Below are 19,847 nucleotides of genomic sequence, written 5' to 3' on the forward strand. Positions count from 1 at the left end.
GGAAAAAGACAAAAAAAAAACAAAACAATAAACAAACAAACAAACAAAAACAAAACTAATAACAATATCGGCGAATAAGCAGGGGAGTTGTATTGAAAACGAAAATTAGATCTAGATATTTTTGCTCAGTTAACATATTTCAAATAGGTTATCAAGAGTGTTAGAAGCCAGCGTTGCATTTACATATATTATTAGGAAGTTCGCAAAAAATAATGATAGGTTTAGGTAGTTAAATACATATACAGTCTCGTGTAATAATATTAGATAATGAAATACTTTATACCGGATTTGTGACAGTTCATGGTTTGTTTGTTTGTTTTTTTTTGTTTTTTTTTGGTTTTTAACCTTCTTAAAGCCTATTGGTCTCTCTGCTGCTTTCTAGCCATTTATAGAGAGGGTCCCAACAACTGTTAAACGTATCTGACGGTTCGTTCCTGACTAATAGGGTCAGTTTCGACATTTCTGCGCAGTACATTATTTTCCTAAGTATTGCTTCTTTTGGGGGAAGATCTTCATTTTTCCACCACTGCGCGTATGTAAGTCTTGCTGCGGTAGTTAAGTGGATGATAAGGTGAGTTTGGGGTTTTGACAGTTTTTGCCTAATTATACCTAGTAAAAAACATTCAGGGGTTTTGTCGAACGTCAAATTTAATATTTCTTCAATCCAATTTCCAATCATCTCCCAATAGGATTTGGCTTTACTGCATTCCCACCATAGATGAAAGTAGGTACCCAATTCTTGTTGACATTTCCAACAGATTGGTGAAAGTTTGTTGTTCACTTTGGTTAATTTAATTGGGGTAATATGCCAACGGTAAAACATTTTGACCAGGTTTTCTTTATAAGAGGTGGCAATAGTCAGTTTATAGTTCTTTGTCCAAAGTGTTTGCCATTCCTCCTCTTTTATCTCTTTTTTAAGGTCAAGGTGCCATTTCTTAACATTGGATTTTTGGTTAAAGGAGTCCAAGTCATTGTAATTTAAGTAGCCATAGAAGTTTTTGATTATCTTATCTTGTGGGCCTATACATAGCTTATCTAACAAAGCATTTTTGGTAATCCCGGAATTTTTGGTGTCTTTGTTAAATTTAGTCTGGATCTGAAGGTATTCCCACCATTCCACTTTTTGGCCCAAATTTTCAAGTTCTAATCTTGTTTTAATTGTCCCATTTGGGTTTAGAATGTCTTTATATCTTAATATATTATTTCTCTTATGTAAATTAGGATGTACATAGGCTTCTATGTCAAAAAGTCAAACTTTTGAAGCAGATTTTTCCTAAATCATTGTTCTTTGTTTTTGCAGAAGTAACCGAGAACACTATCTGTGTAGGCTTAGCAAGAGTCGGTGCTCTTGATCAGAAAATTGCATCAGGTACTCTACAAGACATGACTACAGTGGCCCTTGGCGATCCTCTGCACTCTATGATCATAACTGGAATATTGCATCCCTTGGAAATAGACATGCTTAAATTATTTGCAGTAGATAAATCCATCTTTAAACAATACTGAATTGGAAACTCTTTGTGCCTCACCTGGAACAGAAGCTGGTAAATTCCTTCTTGATAACAGACTACTCTACAAAGAAATAGCCCATATCTTGCTAAAGACGACAGCTAGCAAGCTCAAATTGTGATTCCTTATGGCTCAGGCTCACGGCGTACAACTTGTAAAAGTTTTGTTACTTGGCAGAAGTGAAGTAAAAATTGAGTTCTTTTAATTCCACCTGTACAGCCAGTGATGGGAGAACACTCAGTATGGCAAAAGAAAACATTCAAAAGATAAAATATAGCACTTAGCTAGGATGTCCATACAAATAATTCCTTGCAGAGAAAAGTAACATCTTTACAGAAGCCATTTTAAAATTTTGCAAGTTCCCTACATAGTTTTGCTTTAAAAGATCAACTGTAAAGCAGAGACAAGGCATCCAGGCCGCCATGCAATTTCAAAAGTAGAGAAGGTCTTGGGGATTCCATCAGTATATGCAGCCAATGGTTCATAATTCTCATACATCCTTTTTTCCTATTTTTTTCTTTAAGCTCTTTTTACAGCATGTCCTTCCAAAAATGAAGAAGCTATACCCTCCCAAATGAAATAGATTCAAAGAGATCTCTTGACCCTGCCTCTGGAAATTGACCTTGGCGGTTAGTTCAGTGTATCGTTTTTATTGAGTCCACCTGCTCCATACTTTTTCCGGAGATTTGGAGGTTCCTCCAAAAGATTTTCTAGGGAGATTAAGGGACACCATCTTTTCTGTGCCATTTCCATGAAGAAGTACCTCAACTCAACACTGCCTTGAGTTTGTGCAGAGAATGGGAAATAAATCTAACCAACTAACTTCATATTATGCATCTTTTGGTTTACTAACATGGGACTAACTGCTATTATGCATAAACCACAACGTACAGTTTATTAGGATCTCCATCTTTTTGCCAATCAGATGAGAACTTAATGCTTTAAAAGTATGTATTTCACCCCAAGAACTACATAAACAATATATGACCTTAAAAACAAAAGTTTTATTGATAGGAAAAATTGATCCCAAATATCATGTCAAACATTTTTGCTGTTTCAATAAAGACTATTTAAAGTAGGAAAAAATAAACCAATAAAATGTTCAATATTGCACTGGCCACTAGCTATAGTATTTTCAAGTTATTTTCAGTATATTATCTTCAGCCACCACTTTGAACTTATCGGTAAATAAATTCCTTAAATTGTACAAAACACCAGGCCTTTAGAAATTAAATAAAAGACATTTTTTAGGAAATAAGAGTTTTGCCATTTTCTCATACAGGAAAATCTATGGCTAGGCTATTAATGCAATCTATATAATTTAAATCAGGGCTTGGCAAGAAGACACATCACCACTATGGGTCCTGATCTCAAAAGTTAAAAATAGGCAGCTGAAATCCTATTAGATCAGTGTTCTCAAGTCAGAATTTGGTCTATTAGAAGCTACAGGTTGCATAGTGATTCACGCTGCCTGAAGAGATTGCTGTCTCCTGCATAAATAATTTATCAAATGTATTTGCTGCCCATCTTGTGGTTCAAGGCGACTTTGAGTGGCAAGTTTTGGGAACTGATATTGTAGCAACCAGGCCTCAGTAAATGAAATATGCAAACAATGCTTTTAGTATTTCATTATAGTGAAACTTTCCCCTCCTCAAGACAATAGAAGAATAAAAACAGAAAAGGCCATCTCTGTTAAAGCTTAGTCACAGCTCCAAAGTAAAATTACTTATTAGTGGGGCACAACCTATGGTTAAAAACAAAATTGCAAAATTTGACCATTCAGGTCAAAGTACAAAGCAGTGAGAGTTATAATGGGGGGTTGGGAGTAAGACTCTGAGAAAAAATGCATATTGCAGTACTTTCTATGGCAAAACGAAAGCAGAATCGTGATTTAAGAAATCTTGAACAAAGCTAATTATAGAGCACAGGTGTCAAACTCAATTGCGTCACGTGACATATCATGCCTTTGCAGAGCAAGGGTGGGCGTGGCCTGCACATGACACATCCGGTCCATAGGCCCCAGTTTGACAGGCCTGTTATAGAGGATAATTTTCTAAACTAGACAAAGCATGTAAGAATCCTGGGTTTCTAACTCATACCAACCATATATGCCAAAAGGGTGGGAGGGTGTGAATACTGCAGTTCTCTGGAAAACATAATTAATTTAACTGGTTTATCTCTCTCCCCACCACCATCTTGCAATAACCAGCCAGTCTTGGTTTCTTCATTTGCCAACAATAAAGTGCAGTTAGCGTCTCTTCTAAAAACTTTGGCCACATTTAGACCAGTACTTTGTTTACTAGCCATGACTTTTTAATATCAGAATAAAATGGCAAGTGTTCATTTTTAGAAATGAAAAAGAACTGGGGTGTGTGTGTGGAAAAGACTGTTCAAGTTGCTGGTTCCATCTGTAGAAAACAACATCCTAAACTCTCAGCAATGTTGGGCATCCTATTTTACCTCAACAAGTAAGATTAAGATCAAGCCTAATACTTTGAACTTTAAAAGTATGAAAAACACTTTTTCCTTCATATTACCGTATCTCTCTGGAGCTTGGTGGATAATAAACCGGTTCTACATATCTCCTAAATTAAACACTCTTGGGATTACAGATCAAAACGCACATTTGTTTAGAGAGCGAGCCCTCTGCTGAACTATATGGTTCAAAGGCAATGCGTTGGATGTAAGTTGTTTTGCCAAAAGTTAGATAAAAGCACATTTCAGTGCCACATATTTTGGCAAAAGTATAATTTTACATACTTTGCTGTTTGACATTTGGCCGAGAGAAGTCAGCAACCATAAAGAGGACTTGCATCCTGCAGAAACAAAACAAACAGCATATTAACCCCACTAAAAAGGTTAAGCAGCTTCCAGTGTCTCTTATTTAAGGCACACCCAAGATTTAGAAAGTGCCAACAAAAGCCACTGTCAAAGCATAAACAAAATTCAGACAGATGCACAGATCAGCGGAACAAGTTGATTTTTCTTATTTGAAGAAGGGATTACAAATAAAGTATTTTAAACAAGTTAACAACCTATTTCAGCAAGTCCTTTTGCTGAAAGAGATTCGGAGGCAATGGGATTTCACATTAGTCTACACAGCTAAATAATTATCTCCATGGGGAAATCTAATATTGCTGTACAAGTGAAAACAGCATAAACTTTTCCCCCCTCCCATTTTGAGGGAATCTGTTCCTATTATCTTTTATGTATGAGGAGAATAAGAAAATAGTAATACACAGTTTTCATGATGTCTTACGGAAAGGAAGGAGGCCCAAATATGTTACTGTGCAAAAATAAAAGAATCAAAACTTATATTGGGGTTTAAATTACAGGTTGCATTAAAAAACAACAAGCAAAAGCAAAGCAGGGTTAGAGATTAAACAACCAGTAATAGGTTGGATTAAAAATAATAAAAAGTTATTCCCATAAAAATAGAAAATTCACATTAGTTTTTTTCCAATATATAATTCAGATCCCTTTTATGTATTTCTGATGCCTAACACAATTTCATGCAAGCTACAAAAAACAACTGTTTGGGTTAAGAAAATAATTTCTGACCATGAGTAAATGTTAACTTTCCCCCCCTTAGCCCGGGATAGGCAAAGTTGGCGCTTCTATGACTTGTGGACTTCAATTCACAGAATTCCTGAGTTAGCATGATTGGCTTGGGAATTCTGGGAGTTGAAGTCCACAAGTCATAGAAGAGCCAACTTTGCCTACCCCTGCCCTAGGCCAATTGGCTTGCGTATCACACTTTTGTTCCAACTGCCTTTTTAAAAGGCCAGTGATTTTTTTTGGTTCGCGTGCCAAAGGGGGGGGGTGCACACTAGGGAACATTCCCTCCCCCTATGCATGCACACCCCCTGGGCTGCCCCCTGCGCATGTACACAAACCCTGAACTTATAGGTCCGCTTGCCACCTGTGGCACGCCTACCATAGGTTCACCATCACTGGCCTAGGGATTTCTATTGATTTGACAGTGAACTGGAATTTTCCACATTAACTTAAAATGGAGACTAGCTGACCAACTTCAGTTCCAACATTAGAAATACAGTATGTGGCATTGTATCCAAAAATAACATTTAAACATTACACAATGGGATATAGACGGGAGACATATTACCAGAATGTTCCTGTGAAGTTTTAAAAGAACTTCAAATTATGATGGAGAATACCAGCACAGAATCAATATTGGCAGAGCTATTCACTTACTAATTAAGTGCCAGAAAATGCAGCTGTAAGATTTATAGGTCTTACAAGAATCTTGATAAAGGGGGGGGGGGGGGAAACAAATTTTGAATATGGGGCTGGATTTAGGAAAGCTCATTATATTCAGTTAAAATCTGAATGTTTAAACCTGACAATGCAGACAATGGTGAGATTGCCAGAAGAATATCCTGGAATCCCATTCATAAGAAGATCAAATAATTTGTTAAGTAAACATACAGAGTACAAAATAAAATCATAAATAGTCTGTTGGCTAGTATATATTAAAAAAAACCCTTCATTCAAAATAAAAGTATCCAACATATAAAGGGTTCAGAAAGGAAGTGGTAATGCAGGAAGAGGGAAATCCATAAAAGCATCCCTCCTTTTGAGTATTTCATAAAAGTTAAATTTAAAAACCCCTAATTATTTACTGCAAGACTTGACCATGTGTGAAAAACGACAAGACATCCAATCAGAGGAAGACATCGTTTTCTTGCAAGTCATCCTTTTGCACGCTAGATACATGTAGTAACACCCAATTACTGCCATGGTGCTGCAGAATTAGCAGCTAAGATTTTACTTCATGGTAATGAAACATTCTGCAAGCGCGTTTTACGTATTCATTTTTACCGTTGTATTTGAAAACTAAAGAGCCGCCTCCTCTGAAACTTAAAAATGTAACATTAACAGCGAATCCATCATCTCTGTATTCAATTACACATTTACAGCACATCAATTGCAAGCAAAAACTTTACTGGTACAAGTCACAGCCATAAAAATTAATAAAAAAATCCCCAATGTTTTCCTATCTGTGCTGACAGATACTTTGATAAAAAGGCACTCTGAAAACCCAATATGGTTTGGTTCATTAAGTTTGCAAAGTACAAACAGTCTTATAAACAGTTATGCTGTAGAATGTCAACCGCTGTGACATTACACCCCAAAGTAATTTCAGTTTAATTTCTCCCTCCCTGCAATAATACCGGTTCTGTGGGGACGAGAAATCTCTGCCGCAGCAGCAGCTTTACAGAAAGTGCAGTCAACAATGGCAACCTCGCATCTGTATCGGTAAGTCTGCTGTAGGTAGGGATAAACTTGGCAAAAAATCCTCAAAGTTTGGGGGCTCCTGAAAGTCATTATTCCCAGATTAAATCGAGTCAATCCCACCCTTTCATTTTCTCTTCTGCCCTTCCGAGAGATTTTGCTGGGAGAGGGAGACCAGGTGTTTCAGTTTCCAAAGGAAGAAGTCTTAAAATGACAGTACTAGAAAGCTTTGGTCCGAGAAGGAGATGAAGAGGTTTCGCTACATGGTGGCAAAGTCGATCTGTACATACAATTGCCTCACTCCAGCCTGCAAACGCAAGGAAGATAGACATATATATAAGTTAGAAATAAAGAAGAGGTGGATCTCATTTCAAATGCAGGGATGTCCAACTTTGGCAACATTATGACTTGAGGATTTCAAATCCCAGCATGGCTGGCTGGGAATTTTGAGAAGTCCAATCCACAAGTCATAAAGTTGCCAAGGTTTGGGCACCTACTGCTATAAAGTCACTCCTTGTGCTCTGTCGCGGAAGTGTTTCGCAAACCATTAGAGGTTTGCTCCATTTAGGAAAACAGCCAGTGTAGAACAATGATTGAGATACGGCACTGGGATCAAAACCAGGTTCAATTTATCAGAGAGGTCGCTGCATGATTGTGGGTGAGTTATACTCTCATCTCAATTCCCCAAATATAGGGTCTGCTGCAGGAATAAAATGAAGGAAGTTCCATTGTTTGCCACCTCGTGTTTCCAATAGAAAAGCAGATATAAATTCAAATAAACACAACCACTACTTTGCATGAACAGTTCTAATTAATAAGATGGTACCATAGCAAGCTCTTGGTTTCATTATCTTGGTCTTGTGATCATAAAAACAAATGGATTTTTCTGGTTAAAACTATTTTCGTAAGAATGCTTGAAAAGAATGCTTAATGTAATGAAAATGAGAACTGCCAATATGTAAGACTTTTGTCCCAAAGATGCTTTTTCAAGAGGCAACTGGACTTTCTGGTTTTTGTTTTAAGATGTTTCACTTCTCATCCAAGAGCTGAAGAAGCTTCTTGGATGAGAAGTGAAATGTCTTCAAAGTAAAATCAGACAGTCCAGTTGCCTCTTGAAAAAGCATCTTTGGGACAACCATGATCTGGATGACTGAGAATCTTCATAGACATGTACGACTTTTATGATCCACAAAGGAAAATTTAAAAAACACATTGACAATGACACAATAAATGTCACTGGACTGACTCTATTTTAAAGTTCAGAACCTCACAGATGTATTAATTGAAGCTTTTGAACATTTTAAAATGCTTGACACTGTGGGCTTTCTTAACATTTAAATTTTTTACCATTTTTAGCAAAGCAAAAGTGAGAGGCAAATTTACTCCCTGTGAAGCGATCCACAGACCAAAAATCAATAGAAAAGTGATAGATATTTGTAAAGCTGAAGAACATAAATCTACAAATACATGTAATTAGAATTTTATATAGAATTTAGTTTATTTAGAATTTATGGTAAATTCAGAAATAAGGCTTCTTGCAAGTCCTGAACTTTATAACCCAAGTTTATTTTTTTTTTTATTTTTTTTTAATCTCTTTATTAATTTTTATTATGTCATTCCCATCACATATTATTTTGAATTACAGATTATACATATTCTCAGTTAACATTCTGACAGTAAGTTTTGACCGGTTTCCTTTCATTATATACATTGTATTTTATATTTTTAAATTCTAAAATCTATTATGTTCATTAATTATACACGGTAACTGTAGGTCGTTTCAATTGTACTGTTGTTTCATATTATGTTGCTTTTATGTTCTCTTTTGAGCCCATTCGTGCCATTTTTGCCATGTTCTTTTTGATTCTATTAATTTATTTCCCTTAATTGAGTTCGTGAATTCGTCCATCTCTACACATGCATATATCTTATCTATAATTAAATCTTCCGTTGGTATCTGATCACTTTTCCAGAGTTGTGCTATCGCAATTCTCGTGGCGGTGTTTATATGCGTTGTGAGGAGCATTGTTTGTTTTGAATAATGTTTTCTCCAAACTCCTAAAAGCATAGCTTCCGGTGTGAGTTCTATTTCCTCTTTCGTAATCTCTGTGAGCCAAGTATGAGTTATTGTCCAAATTTTTTGTATCAAGGGGCAGGACCACCACATATGGAAAAACGTACCTCTTTCCTTTTTACACTTCCAACACGAGTCTGATAATGTTGGGTGGATCTTTGCTAATCTCGCCGGTGGGAGGTACCATCTGTAGAATAATTTGTAATAGTTTTCCTTATATGCTGCCGAAAGGGTTATTTTGGATATTGTGGTCCATGTTCTTTCCCAGTCGGCAATATGGATGGCGTGTTGCAGATTTTTTTCCCACGCTATCATTGGTGTTTTGGTTGTATCTTTTATTCTTTCCTGTTCTAAAAGTATTTGGTATATTCTGCTTATTTGTTTGTTTTCATTTCCTATCAGAATCTTATCTAATGGGTTCATAGATTTTTGAATACCGGGTGTTTGATTGTCTTTTTTAAATCTGGATTCTATTTGGGCGTATGTCCACCAATCCATTTTATGATTTAATCTTTCCAGTTCTTGTCTAGATTTGAGTTCCCCGTTTGGGTGTAATATGTCTCTGTACTGGATGGTTTTGGCTATGTCGATCAAATTTGGGTAGATGATGGCTTCCATAGTGGAAAGCCATCTTGGAATTTTGTCGTAGTGTTTATTTTTAATTTCGTACCAGGTTTTTAGTAGTGATTTACGGATCAAGTGCCTGTCAAATATAGTTTGTTTTTGCAATTTATCTTTCCATAAATGCGCATGCCAGCCTGTTTGTAAGTCATGACCTTCTAATACAAGTATTCTCTTATTTTTTAAGTTAATCCACTCTTTTATCCAAATTAGGCTTGCCGCTTTGTAGTATAATTTTAGATCCGGGAGCCCCAGGCCTCCTCTAATTCTATTATCTTGGAGATACACATATTTTATTCTTGGCCTTTTGTTTTGCCAGATGAATTTGGAGATGATTTTATTGATTTCTTTAAAAAAATTTGGTTCCAAGTTAATCGGAGCTGTCTGAAAAAGATATAAAAATTTGGGAAGAATATCCATTTTTATTACAGATATTCTGCCTAACATTGATATTTGTAGGTCTTTCCATTTCTCTAAATTTTTTTTGGTATCTTGCAATAATTTGTCATAATTGTCTTTTTTAAGTGTAATTGTTTTGTTTGTTAATATTAATCCTAAGTACTTCATTTTTTTTGTAGTTTGGAGTTTAGTAGTTTCTTCTAATTTCCTAATTTGTCGTATACTCATGTTTTTTGTCATTAACATTGTTTTCTGTTTATTTATTTTTAGACCTGCAAATTCCCCAAAATTTTCAATTTCTTTGATTAGCTCTGGGCCAGAGCTGGTTGGTTCTTCTAAAAAGAACACCATGTCGTCCGCATATGCCTGTAATTTATATTCTTCTTTTTTAATTTTAATTCCTTGTATATTTTTATTATTTCTTATTTTATTTAGTAGTAGTTCCTGTGTCAGTATAAATAATAAGGGTGACATTGGGCAGCCTTGGCGGACTCCTTTTTCTATCAAAATTGGTTTTGTAGTGTCTCCGTTTATTATTGCTCTGGCCTTTTGGGTGGTATATATATTTTTGATAATGTTTTCAAATCTGTTACCTAATTTTAATTCTCTAATTAACTCATTTAAGTATTGCCAATTAACATTGTCAAATGCCTTCTGGGCATCCAGGAAGACAAGAGCTATTTGCTTTCCTGGATGGGCTTCACCATATTCTAAGACGTCTAAAACTGTCCTGGTGCAGTTGAAAATTTGTCTGGAGGGTAGAAAACTATTTTGGTCTGTGTTGATGATTTTATTTAATATTTCTTTTATTCTGTCTGCTAAGATTACCATAAAGATCTTATAATCCGCGTTGAGCAGAGAAATTGGTCTGTAGTTTTTTATTTTCTGTTTGTCTAACCCCTCCTTTGGTATCATCGTTATGTATGATTCTCTCCAGGATTCTGGAATTTTTGCTTGTTCTAATATTTCATTGTATGTCTCCAGTAATATGGGTTCAAATAGATCTTTATTTCCTTTATAGAATTCCCCCGGGAGTCCATCCGGCCCTGGGGTTTAATTGTTTTTTTGTTTTTTTAATGCTAATTGGATTTCTTGTAAAGTAATTTTTTCATTTAAAATTTGTTTATCGAGTTCTTCAATTTGTATGGTATTATTTTCTTGTATGTATTTAGTAATTTTTACCATTTCGATTTGAGAGGCAAATTTACTCCCTGTGAAGCGATCCACAGACCAAAAATCAATAGAAAAGTGATAGATATTTGTAAAGCTGAAGAACATAAATCTACAAATACATGTAATTAGAATTTTATATAGAATTTAGTTTATTTAGAATTTATGGTAAATTCAGAAATAAGGCTTCTTGCAAGTCCTGAACTTTATAACCCAAGTTTATTTTTAAGAGGCTAAAAATACCTTAATGAATTTTTCCTCAGTTGCTAAAAGCAGGATTGTAACTTATAACTTAAATACACAAATGCAAATTTTACCTGAGTAAAAATGTTGTGAGTTTGGCTTAATATCCACTTCGCATCAGCATCTGGAGCTACAAATAGTTTCAAAGTCCCTATGTAAACATCTGTACAAAGAGTCCAGAAATGAGGATCGTGCAAATTGTAAACTCCTTGCAATTGTTGAACCTAAAATACATAATTTAGGATTTTACTTTTTCCATTCATTTAAACGGTTGTACCAGAGTGGTTTATAAGAATCCCAACCCTGAATAATTCTACGTACTCTCTTACATAGTAAGCAAAATGAATTCTCTCAAAAGATGTCCAATCATTATTTTTTCTTTTAAGACCAAATATAACAAATCAATCTCAAATCTCATTTTGAAGAGAGGGTTTATTTTTCCAATTTCTGTTCCTGACAAACAGTTCCTTCATGCTATTAAGAACATTGTAGTAAACATTGTAGTAAAATCCCATGTTGTTAAAGCAATAATAAAACCACTTTGCACAAACTCCTAAACAGAATTATATTCATTCTCACATTAACCCCCAACATAAACACACTGCCTTAAAGGCTTAAAAATAATAACTTTTTAAACGTAATTTGCCTTCAGATCTTTTAGACCACCTGCCAAGGTCTAAAAGACATCTATAGTCATCATGTTGTGGAAGACTGTATTGGCATACATAACTGAAAGTTATTCTGGTCATTAATGTTGTCTTATTCTTTCTACAATTATGAGAATTGTATGGAATGAAAACTGCCCAAATTTACAAAAAAATTCCATCAGATTAGTTTTAGGGTTTTGTTCATTTACTAAATTGAATAGGCTTTCCTGAAGGACAGGTGTTCTACAGATGTTAAACATCTGCTGCTGCTCTATTTGAGGTGTATGCTTCAAACTAATCAAATTACTATAACTCACCCGTTGATAGCACTGAGGTAAAGCACTTTCGAGAGAAGGTGGCGTTCGCTGCATCAAAATTCCAATGGATTCTCTCAGGAGTGGAACAACACTAGAAATATTATTTAAAGTTATTTTAAATACAGATGATAGATAGACAGAAGGAAGGATGAAACATACTGCAATTAAATTCATTTTGATGAAAAGATATTCTGGGTTAACGACAACAGCTGGGAGTGCCAGGATTGTAATCGCTGCTAAGCAATGCATTCACAACATCTTGTTTTATGACTGCATTAGTTATCAACACAAATTCCATTTCCAATTGTAGTTATTATTTGAGGACTACCTGTATTCCTCAAGTCATATGCTGAACACTGAATTGTCCAAATGTAACCATTGTGGAGTGATTTCCATATCCTAAATAGCCATCTCCCTCCCTCCTTCCTTCCTTCCTTCCTTCCTCCCTCCCTCCCTCCCTCTCAAAAAGAAAAAAAAAGCAATTTACTAACTAAGGTAATCTCTCATGGGAGAAAAAGAAGATAAGGACTACTATTCAGCAACATACAATTCAATTTTGGCTCAGGTGCTCGACAAAAATTGAAATACTGATAGGGAAAAAATATGATGGCTCTTTAGGGTCTGTTACAATAGTAGCTAAAACAACTATAAAAATAGAGAATGCATATTTTTTTTTAAAGGATGCCTACTTTTGTTTCTGGTTTAGAAAAGGTTTAATTTATAATCCAAAATAATAAGAAAAGGGGTACAAGTAGGGGAGAACACAAGAGGAAAGATCACAGAACTAAATTAGTAGGTACATGTACAGCCACAATTAAATGACTTCTTTAAAACAGCCATCTCTGCATTTCTTGAAATAAGGGAACCCAGGGATTTTAGCAGAGCTCAAGCAGAGAGCATTTGGAAACAATTTAGAGGCACCATTCGACAACTGTAAAATGAGCATATTGAGGTATCAGAGGAGACACACAATTCCCATTATAAAGGGCTTAGAATCATATACAGCTGCACTGCTCAGAATATTGAGAATTTTATGACTCTAATAGCAGGAATACTGACCTCATCACAGGTATCTTTGCAGTGTGGATGCACAACAAAACACACATTAAGATGTTGTTATACTAACTTCACTACATATCTATGTGTGTCTGACATCACACTGCAAATTCAAGAGGAGCATGTTGTGACACATTTTGTCATTTTTGTACTAGTGTATAATGAATAGGCTCAAATGCCATGACTTCCCAATAGTCTTAAATTAGTCTTAGAATCAAGATCATGTGAAGTGTTAATACCACTTTATAAGGCCTTGGTAAGGCTACACTTGGAATACTGCATTCAGTTTTGGTCGCCACGATGCAAAAATAATATTGAGACTCTAGAACAGTGGTTCTCAAGCTTTCTAATGCCGTGATCCCTTAATATAGTTCCTCATGTTGTGGTGACCCCCAATCCTAAGTCTAGCGCCAATTCTCCCAACATAGCTTTAAACTGATTGGCAGGAAGACCAGAGGGGCACCTCCACTGTAAACGCCTGACTGGTCAGATTGTAAAAATATGTTCCAAGGTGTCAGAATAGAAACTGTAGTTCCAAACACCATGGGAAATTTGTCTTTTCTTATGGTCTTAGGCGACCCTTGTGAAACGGTCGTTCGACCCCCAAAGGAGTCCCGACCCCCAGGTTGAGAACCACTGCTCTAGAAAAAGTGCAGAGAAGAGCAACAAAGATGATTAGGGGACTGGAGGCTAAAAAACATATGAAGAATGGTTGCAGGAACTGGCCATGGGTAGTTTAATGAAAAGAAGGACCAGGGGAGACATGATAGCAGTCTTCCAGTATCTCGGGTTGCTACAAAGAAGAAGGAGTCAATCTATTCTCCAAAGCACCTGAGGGTAGAATAAGAAGCAATGGGTGGAAACTAAACAAGGAGAGAACTAACTTAGAACTAAGGAGAAATTTCCTGACAGTCAGAATGGTTGATCAGTGGAACAGCTTGCCTCCAAAAGTTGTGAATGCCCCAACACTGGAAGTTTTTAAGTAGATGTTGGATAACCATTTGTCTGAAGTAGTGTAGGGTTTCCTGCCTAGGCAGCGGGCTGGAGTAGAAGATCTCCAAGGTCCCTTCCAATTCTGTTGTTGTTGTTAGATCTGGAATATTATTATTATTGTTGTTGTTGTTGTTGTTGTTGTTATTGTTATTGTTATTAAATTCAACTTCTATGCCACCAATCTCAAAGGACTCAAGAATCTTCAGAAGGCTGTTTTGGAATTTTCTAATAATACCATAAATCGGATGAAAAGTCTATGCAGTTTCCTGTCCAGATTAAAACACTTCATTACTGCCATTGCTTTAATTCCACTTTATTTAAGCCAATCAGAAATATAAGAGTAAAATAAGTCTTAAACGATATTCAGTAGAAACAAAGTGAATTAAAAACAGCTCTTAGGCAGAAAAGTTATCTCTTCAAATTTTCAAAACGTACTCTCTCTATATCTCATAATACTTCTTTTCAAAAGACTGGTAAATGCACAGAATGAGAAAATTATTCCTGGACACTCTGCTGCAAACATAACACTTTCCCTTAACAAGTCTGCCCATAATGGAAATTAATCATTCAACATCAACATCAACATCAACTCCACAAGGCTAAGAGATTATTGATTGCCAGCCAGCCAAGTGGTTTTCCACAACTATCAAAATAGAGGAGAGAAGGGCTTTAATCCAAGTAACCAAATCAATGTATGGCTACCATATCATGGACATGAAAGCAAATGTGTTCCACTTTGAAAGAAAGGAAAATATAGTTTCCCTAGAGCCTGAGCTGTTGGTTAATGGGAGGCTTAGTGGGATCCAAAAGAGTGTAGATTTACCTTCTGCAATAAGCTATTTTATTCTTAGTTTTAATAAGACTTTAAAAGTAGAGCTATACAAGACAACTTAAAATGAAGTTTACACTGAAACATGTGGAAAAAGTGAATCAGAGCGATTATTCCTTTAGAAACAAAGAACTGCAAAATCAACTCTTTATCTAGATGATCTCATAAGCCTTTTGAGGTCATTTAGATCATGTGCCACAAGGCTTGATATGTCTTATAAGGACCTATCCAGATGTAAAACTTTTTTTTTTTTTTAGAAAATGCATAAATAGACTATCTGCAATGCTTAACAAAGACTCTTTTGTTATTTCTGCATACAACTGTAAGGAATCTGGTTGCTGGTTGCTACATTTGGCACTTGCAAATAATAGTCTAGTGGTTATGCTCCTTATTAATATATGACTGCATTGGAAAGTTGTATTAGATGCTATTGTGGCTTACATATTTAAACAACTGATAATACTGCGGAAATTGTGGTGTAACTGTTTATACTACTCAAATGCTTGACCTTGGCTGATCTTGAAAAGCAAGGAAAGGCTGGCTCTAGCTTAGGGCTGAATGGCAGACATCAGGAAATGTCTATAATTATAGTTAGATTGGGAAGTAAAAAAACCACATCCCGTAAGAAGGTAACGGTAAATCACTTCCATATAGGAAAAGTACTATATTTTTCGGTGTATAGGACACACCCTTTTACCTCGAAAAGAGGGTGAAAACATGGATGCATCTTATACACCAAATGTAGCCCCACCCAGCCACCCCCATCCTTTGGCCTCTGTTTCCCAGCAATTTACCTCCTTGCAGCAAACAGAACAGAGTCTGTTATCCAGAAAAAGAAAGCATCCTGATAAAGTGGTTGGAGTGATAAAGGAGTGAACCTGCTAAAGTTCCCTTTGGTTTCAAAGGTGTTTTGTAATGCCCATTCAGAGCAGCCATTTTGTTCACATGCAGGTTCCCACATAAAAGAACATCTATAGGAGATTCTCAAAATTCAAAATACAGTGGTACCCCTACTTAAGAACACCTCTACTTAAGAACTTTTCTAGATAAGAACCGTGTGTTTAATATTTTTTTTGCCCCTACGTAAGAACCATTTTCTACTTAAGAACCCGAGCCCAGAAAAATTTGCCAGGAAATTTGAGAGCGGCACAAAGGCCTGGCCAGCTTCCTGCCATTCCCTCTTTAATCCCAGCCATTTTGGGCTTTTCTAGGCTGCCAGAGGAGCCTTTTGGTGGTGTTTAAGGAGGCTTTGGCAGCCCAGAGCGAACTGAGGGAGGTACATGCTCCTTCTCGTCGCCTCAGAGTCCCTCTTTTTTTTTTAAGCCTTAAAGTTTTGGATTTTTTTGATTCCCCTCACCTCACCTTCTTCCTTTGGCAGCGACTGTCCTCTTCTTCTTCCTCCTCCTCCTCCTCCCACCCAAATTCTGAGCTTTTATTTCTTTCCTAATGGGTTTGCACACATTATTTGCTTTTACATTGATTCCCATGGGAAAAATTGCTTCTACTTAAGAACTTTTCTACTTAAGAACCTGGTCACGGAACTAATTACATTCTTAAGTAGCGGTACCACTATATACCCACGTCCAAAATAGAAAATACTTTTATTTTTAAAAAGATTTGAGAAAAGATTTCTGTCCTGTATAGTTATCATTACCCTCTAAGCTACTTAGAGCACATGTATGCAGAAAAGCAGGATAGAATTTAAAACAATATGACTCAAAGGAGAAGGAAACTCTAAGAATCCCTGAATTCTTCTACAGCTATGATTAAAATGCTAATGAAAGAAAGACTTTCCTCAGGTAAGCGACTTGCACAAAAAGGGGAAATGCTCCACTTTATTTAGTTGTTTGTAAGATTTCTAAGCCACCCAACTTCTTCCAGACTCTATTCTAATAAAGCAAAGATACCAGCACATTAAATCTTACGTGAACTAGAATAATATCTGAAGAGTACAGTAAAGCAGGTGGGAAGACAGCTATGCCGAGAGAGAAACAATGAAATGGCATCCTTAATCCTTACCCTTCTTTATTCCAGTCCTATTCAATGGAACAGAACTTCATATTCAGGCAGATGAACAAAATAACAAAAACAGGAAGAAAAAAATTGCCTGCATGCCAGTGATGAATTTTGACTTGAAACATTTTCTCAACCAAACTAACAGATTAGAATGGATAGGGCTATTGTGGCGCAATATTGCAGACTAATTCTGTTGACAGCCACCAGTTCGATCCTCACCAGCTCAAGATTGACTCAGCCTTCCATCCTTACGAGGTTGGTAAAACGAGGAGCCAGATTATTGGGGACAATATGCGGACTGTAAACCACTTCGAGAGGGCTGCAAAGCACTACGAAGCAGTGTCTAAGTGCTATCGCTATTTATTTCACTTTATTATGCAGGAAAGAGTGTACTGAATACTCAAGGGAGGAAATGTTTTGAGCGATTTTTCATTTTAAAAATTAGAGTAAGTTAAAGAGAGTTTATTGAAAGCTCCTCCACTTCACAGACATAGACCTATCTATGTCACCAGGCATGGGGCAACTAGCACATACCTCCCCCACACTTCTGACCATAAAAGTTATGTGTGGCTATGATTGTTAATATTGATTGTTTGATTGTGTAATATCAATTGTTTTTTAAGATAATGGGTTTTAGTCATAGTTTTAATTATTAGATTTGTACCTATATAGAAACGTAGAAGATTGATGGCAGAAAAAGACCTCATGGTCCATCTAGTCTGCCCTTATACTATTTCCTGTATTTTATCTTAGGATGGATATATGTTTATCCCAGGCATGTTTAAATTCAGTTACTGTGGATTTACCAACCATGTCTGCTGGAAGTTTGCTCCAAGCATCTACTACTCTTTCAGTAAAATAATATTTTCTCACGTTGCTTCTGATATTTCCCCCTACTAGCCTCAGATTGTTCTTGTGTTCACTTTCCTATCAAAAACACTTTTCTCCTGAACCTTATTTAACCCTTTAACATATTTAAATGTTTTGATCATGTCCCCCCTTTCCCTTCTGTCCTCCAAACTATACATATTGTTTACTATATTGTTTACTATACATATTGTTTACTATATTGTTTACTGTATTGTATACTTTATTGTTTTATTGTTGTTGTGAGCCACACCGAGTCTCCGGAGAGGGGATTATTATTATTATTATTATTATTATTATTATTATTATTATTATTATTACTATTACTATTACTATTATTATTATTAAATTATAAAAAATTCTTTTATTAATAGTCATGGGAGGCCTGTAAAACATGTAAATTCTCTTTGTCATTATTTGTTCTTGATCCAAGTTAAAGTAAAGAATGCCAAGATAAACTTTTCGTAAGGTTTTAAAAACTCACCTCTGCCAGCAGGCTTGGCATCCTGCTCCAGCTATATACATGATTATAATGGAATGAATGGGGATGATTGTTTTTTTTTAATAATTGGGGGTCTTTAGATTAGATTTAGATTAGTTTTAATGTTTGGGTTTCTTATATGTTCCTTTTTTGTATTATTCCTGTTTTGTAAGCTACGCTGAGTCTACGTAGAAGGGCAGCCTAGAAATCCAAATAATACATCCAAATAATAAATATTTTACTCTATCTGGATATACACTGCTCAAAAAAATAAAGGGAACACTTAAACAACACAATATAACTCCAAGTAAATCAAACTTCTGTGCAATCAAACTGTCCAATTAGGAAGCAACACTGATTGACAATCAATTCCACATGCTGTTGTACTACATTCAACTTTGTAAAGAACAAAATATTCAATGAGAATATTTCATTCATTCAGATCTAGAATGTGTTATTTTAGTGTTCCCTTTATTTATTTTTTGAGCAGTATATTTCTTAAGAGATGTGCATATTGATTTCAAAGATCTTATTTTCAATTATTCAATTTTGTTTAATGAGCCATTTAATCTGGACAAAGGTAATATAAAGACATGTTTGACACAACATTGTTATATTATTATACTTTTGGCATTTATTGTCAGAAATAGAATAGAATAGAATAGAATTTTATCAGCCAAATGTGATTGGACACCAAGGAATTGGTCTAGGTGAACATGCTCTTGCAGTTTCCTACAGAAAACACCCAATGACTAAAGTGATTTGGGTTAATGACTTTACTTGTTAATGACTACCACAAAAAAAGTCATAAAATTAGGAATGGTCACATGGTGACCTGCATAACAACTGCCACAATTTAGGACTGTAATTCCAGACTCAGTTATAGTTATATGTTAAAGTTTATCTATGTGAAGAATTAAAACATGGTATGCAGGGTAAATTCAATGCATAGTTGTCAGGCTAAGCCCAAGAATGATGAACAGTAACCCAGCCAGAATTCAATTCTTTGTTTACAGTAGACAGAATCTTGCCAGACTAAATCCTTACCAGTCTCATTCTAATGGATGGCTATCCTTACTCTCTTGCTCGGTTTCCTAACCTGCCTCTTGGTTATGCTGCTCCCTCCTTCCTGAGAAACTGCTACTAACCTATCACACCAGCTCCCCCTTTGTGGGCACCATCTCTCACAATAATAATAATTTAATAATAATTTATTAGACTTGTATACTGCCCCTCTCGGGAGACTCAGGGCAGCTCACAATAGCTCTAACAAAACAAATCAAACAGTATCTGCTTAGTATAACATGCTAAGCCAAAATCAAAAACACATATGATGGCTTAGATATCTGAACCAAATCTTTGCACGTTT

General features: G+C 35.8%; 2 protein-coding genes across 3 annotated transcripts in view; one reads left to right on the forward strand and one right to left on the reverse strand.

Moving 5' to 3' along the window:
- Window positions 1-2,627, forward strand: part of DPH5 (diphthamide biosynthesis 5) — a 53,032-nt gene extending 50,405 nt beyond the window's left edge. For both annotated transcript variants that reach the window (XM_070746454.1, XM_070746455.1), the window contains exon 8: window positions 1,301-2,627. In XM_070746454.1, coding sequence (XP_070602555.1) covers window positions 1,301-1,506 — 206 coding nt within the window. In that variant the 3' untranslated portion in view covers window positions 1,507-2,627. The remainder of the gene's footprint in view (window positions 1-1,300) is intronic.
- A 3,566-nt stretch (window positions 2,628-6,193) lies between these two features.
- The window catches only part of SLC30A7 (solute carrier family 30 member 7), a 41,896-nt gene continuing 28,242 nt past the window's right edge, over window positions 6,194-19,847 (reverse strand). The window contains exons 9-11 of the mRNA XM_070746450.1: window positions 12,237-12,327; window positions 11,347-11,496; window positions 6,194-7,072 (exon numbers count right to left, since the gene is read on the reverse strand). Coding sequence (XP_070602551.1) covers window positions 7,025-7,072; window positions 11,347-11,496; window positions 12,237-12,327 — 289 coding nt within the window. The 3' untranslated portion in view covers window positions 6,194-7,024. The remainder of the gene's footprint in view (window positions 7,073-11,346; window positions 11,497-12,236; window positions 12,328-19,847) is intronic.

The sequence above is a fragment of the Erythrolamprus reginae genome, chromosome 3 (assembly GCF_031021105.1).
Source record: "Erythrolamprus reginae isolate rEryReg1 chromosome 3, rEryReg1.hap1, whole genome shotgun sequence".
Lineage (NCBI taxonomy): Eukaryota > Metazoa > Chordata > Lepidosauria > Squamata > Dipsadidae > Erythrolamprus > Erythrolamprus reginae.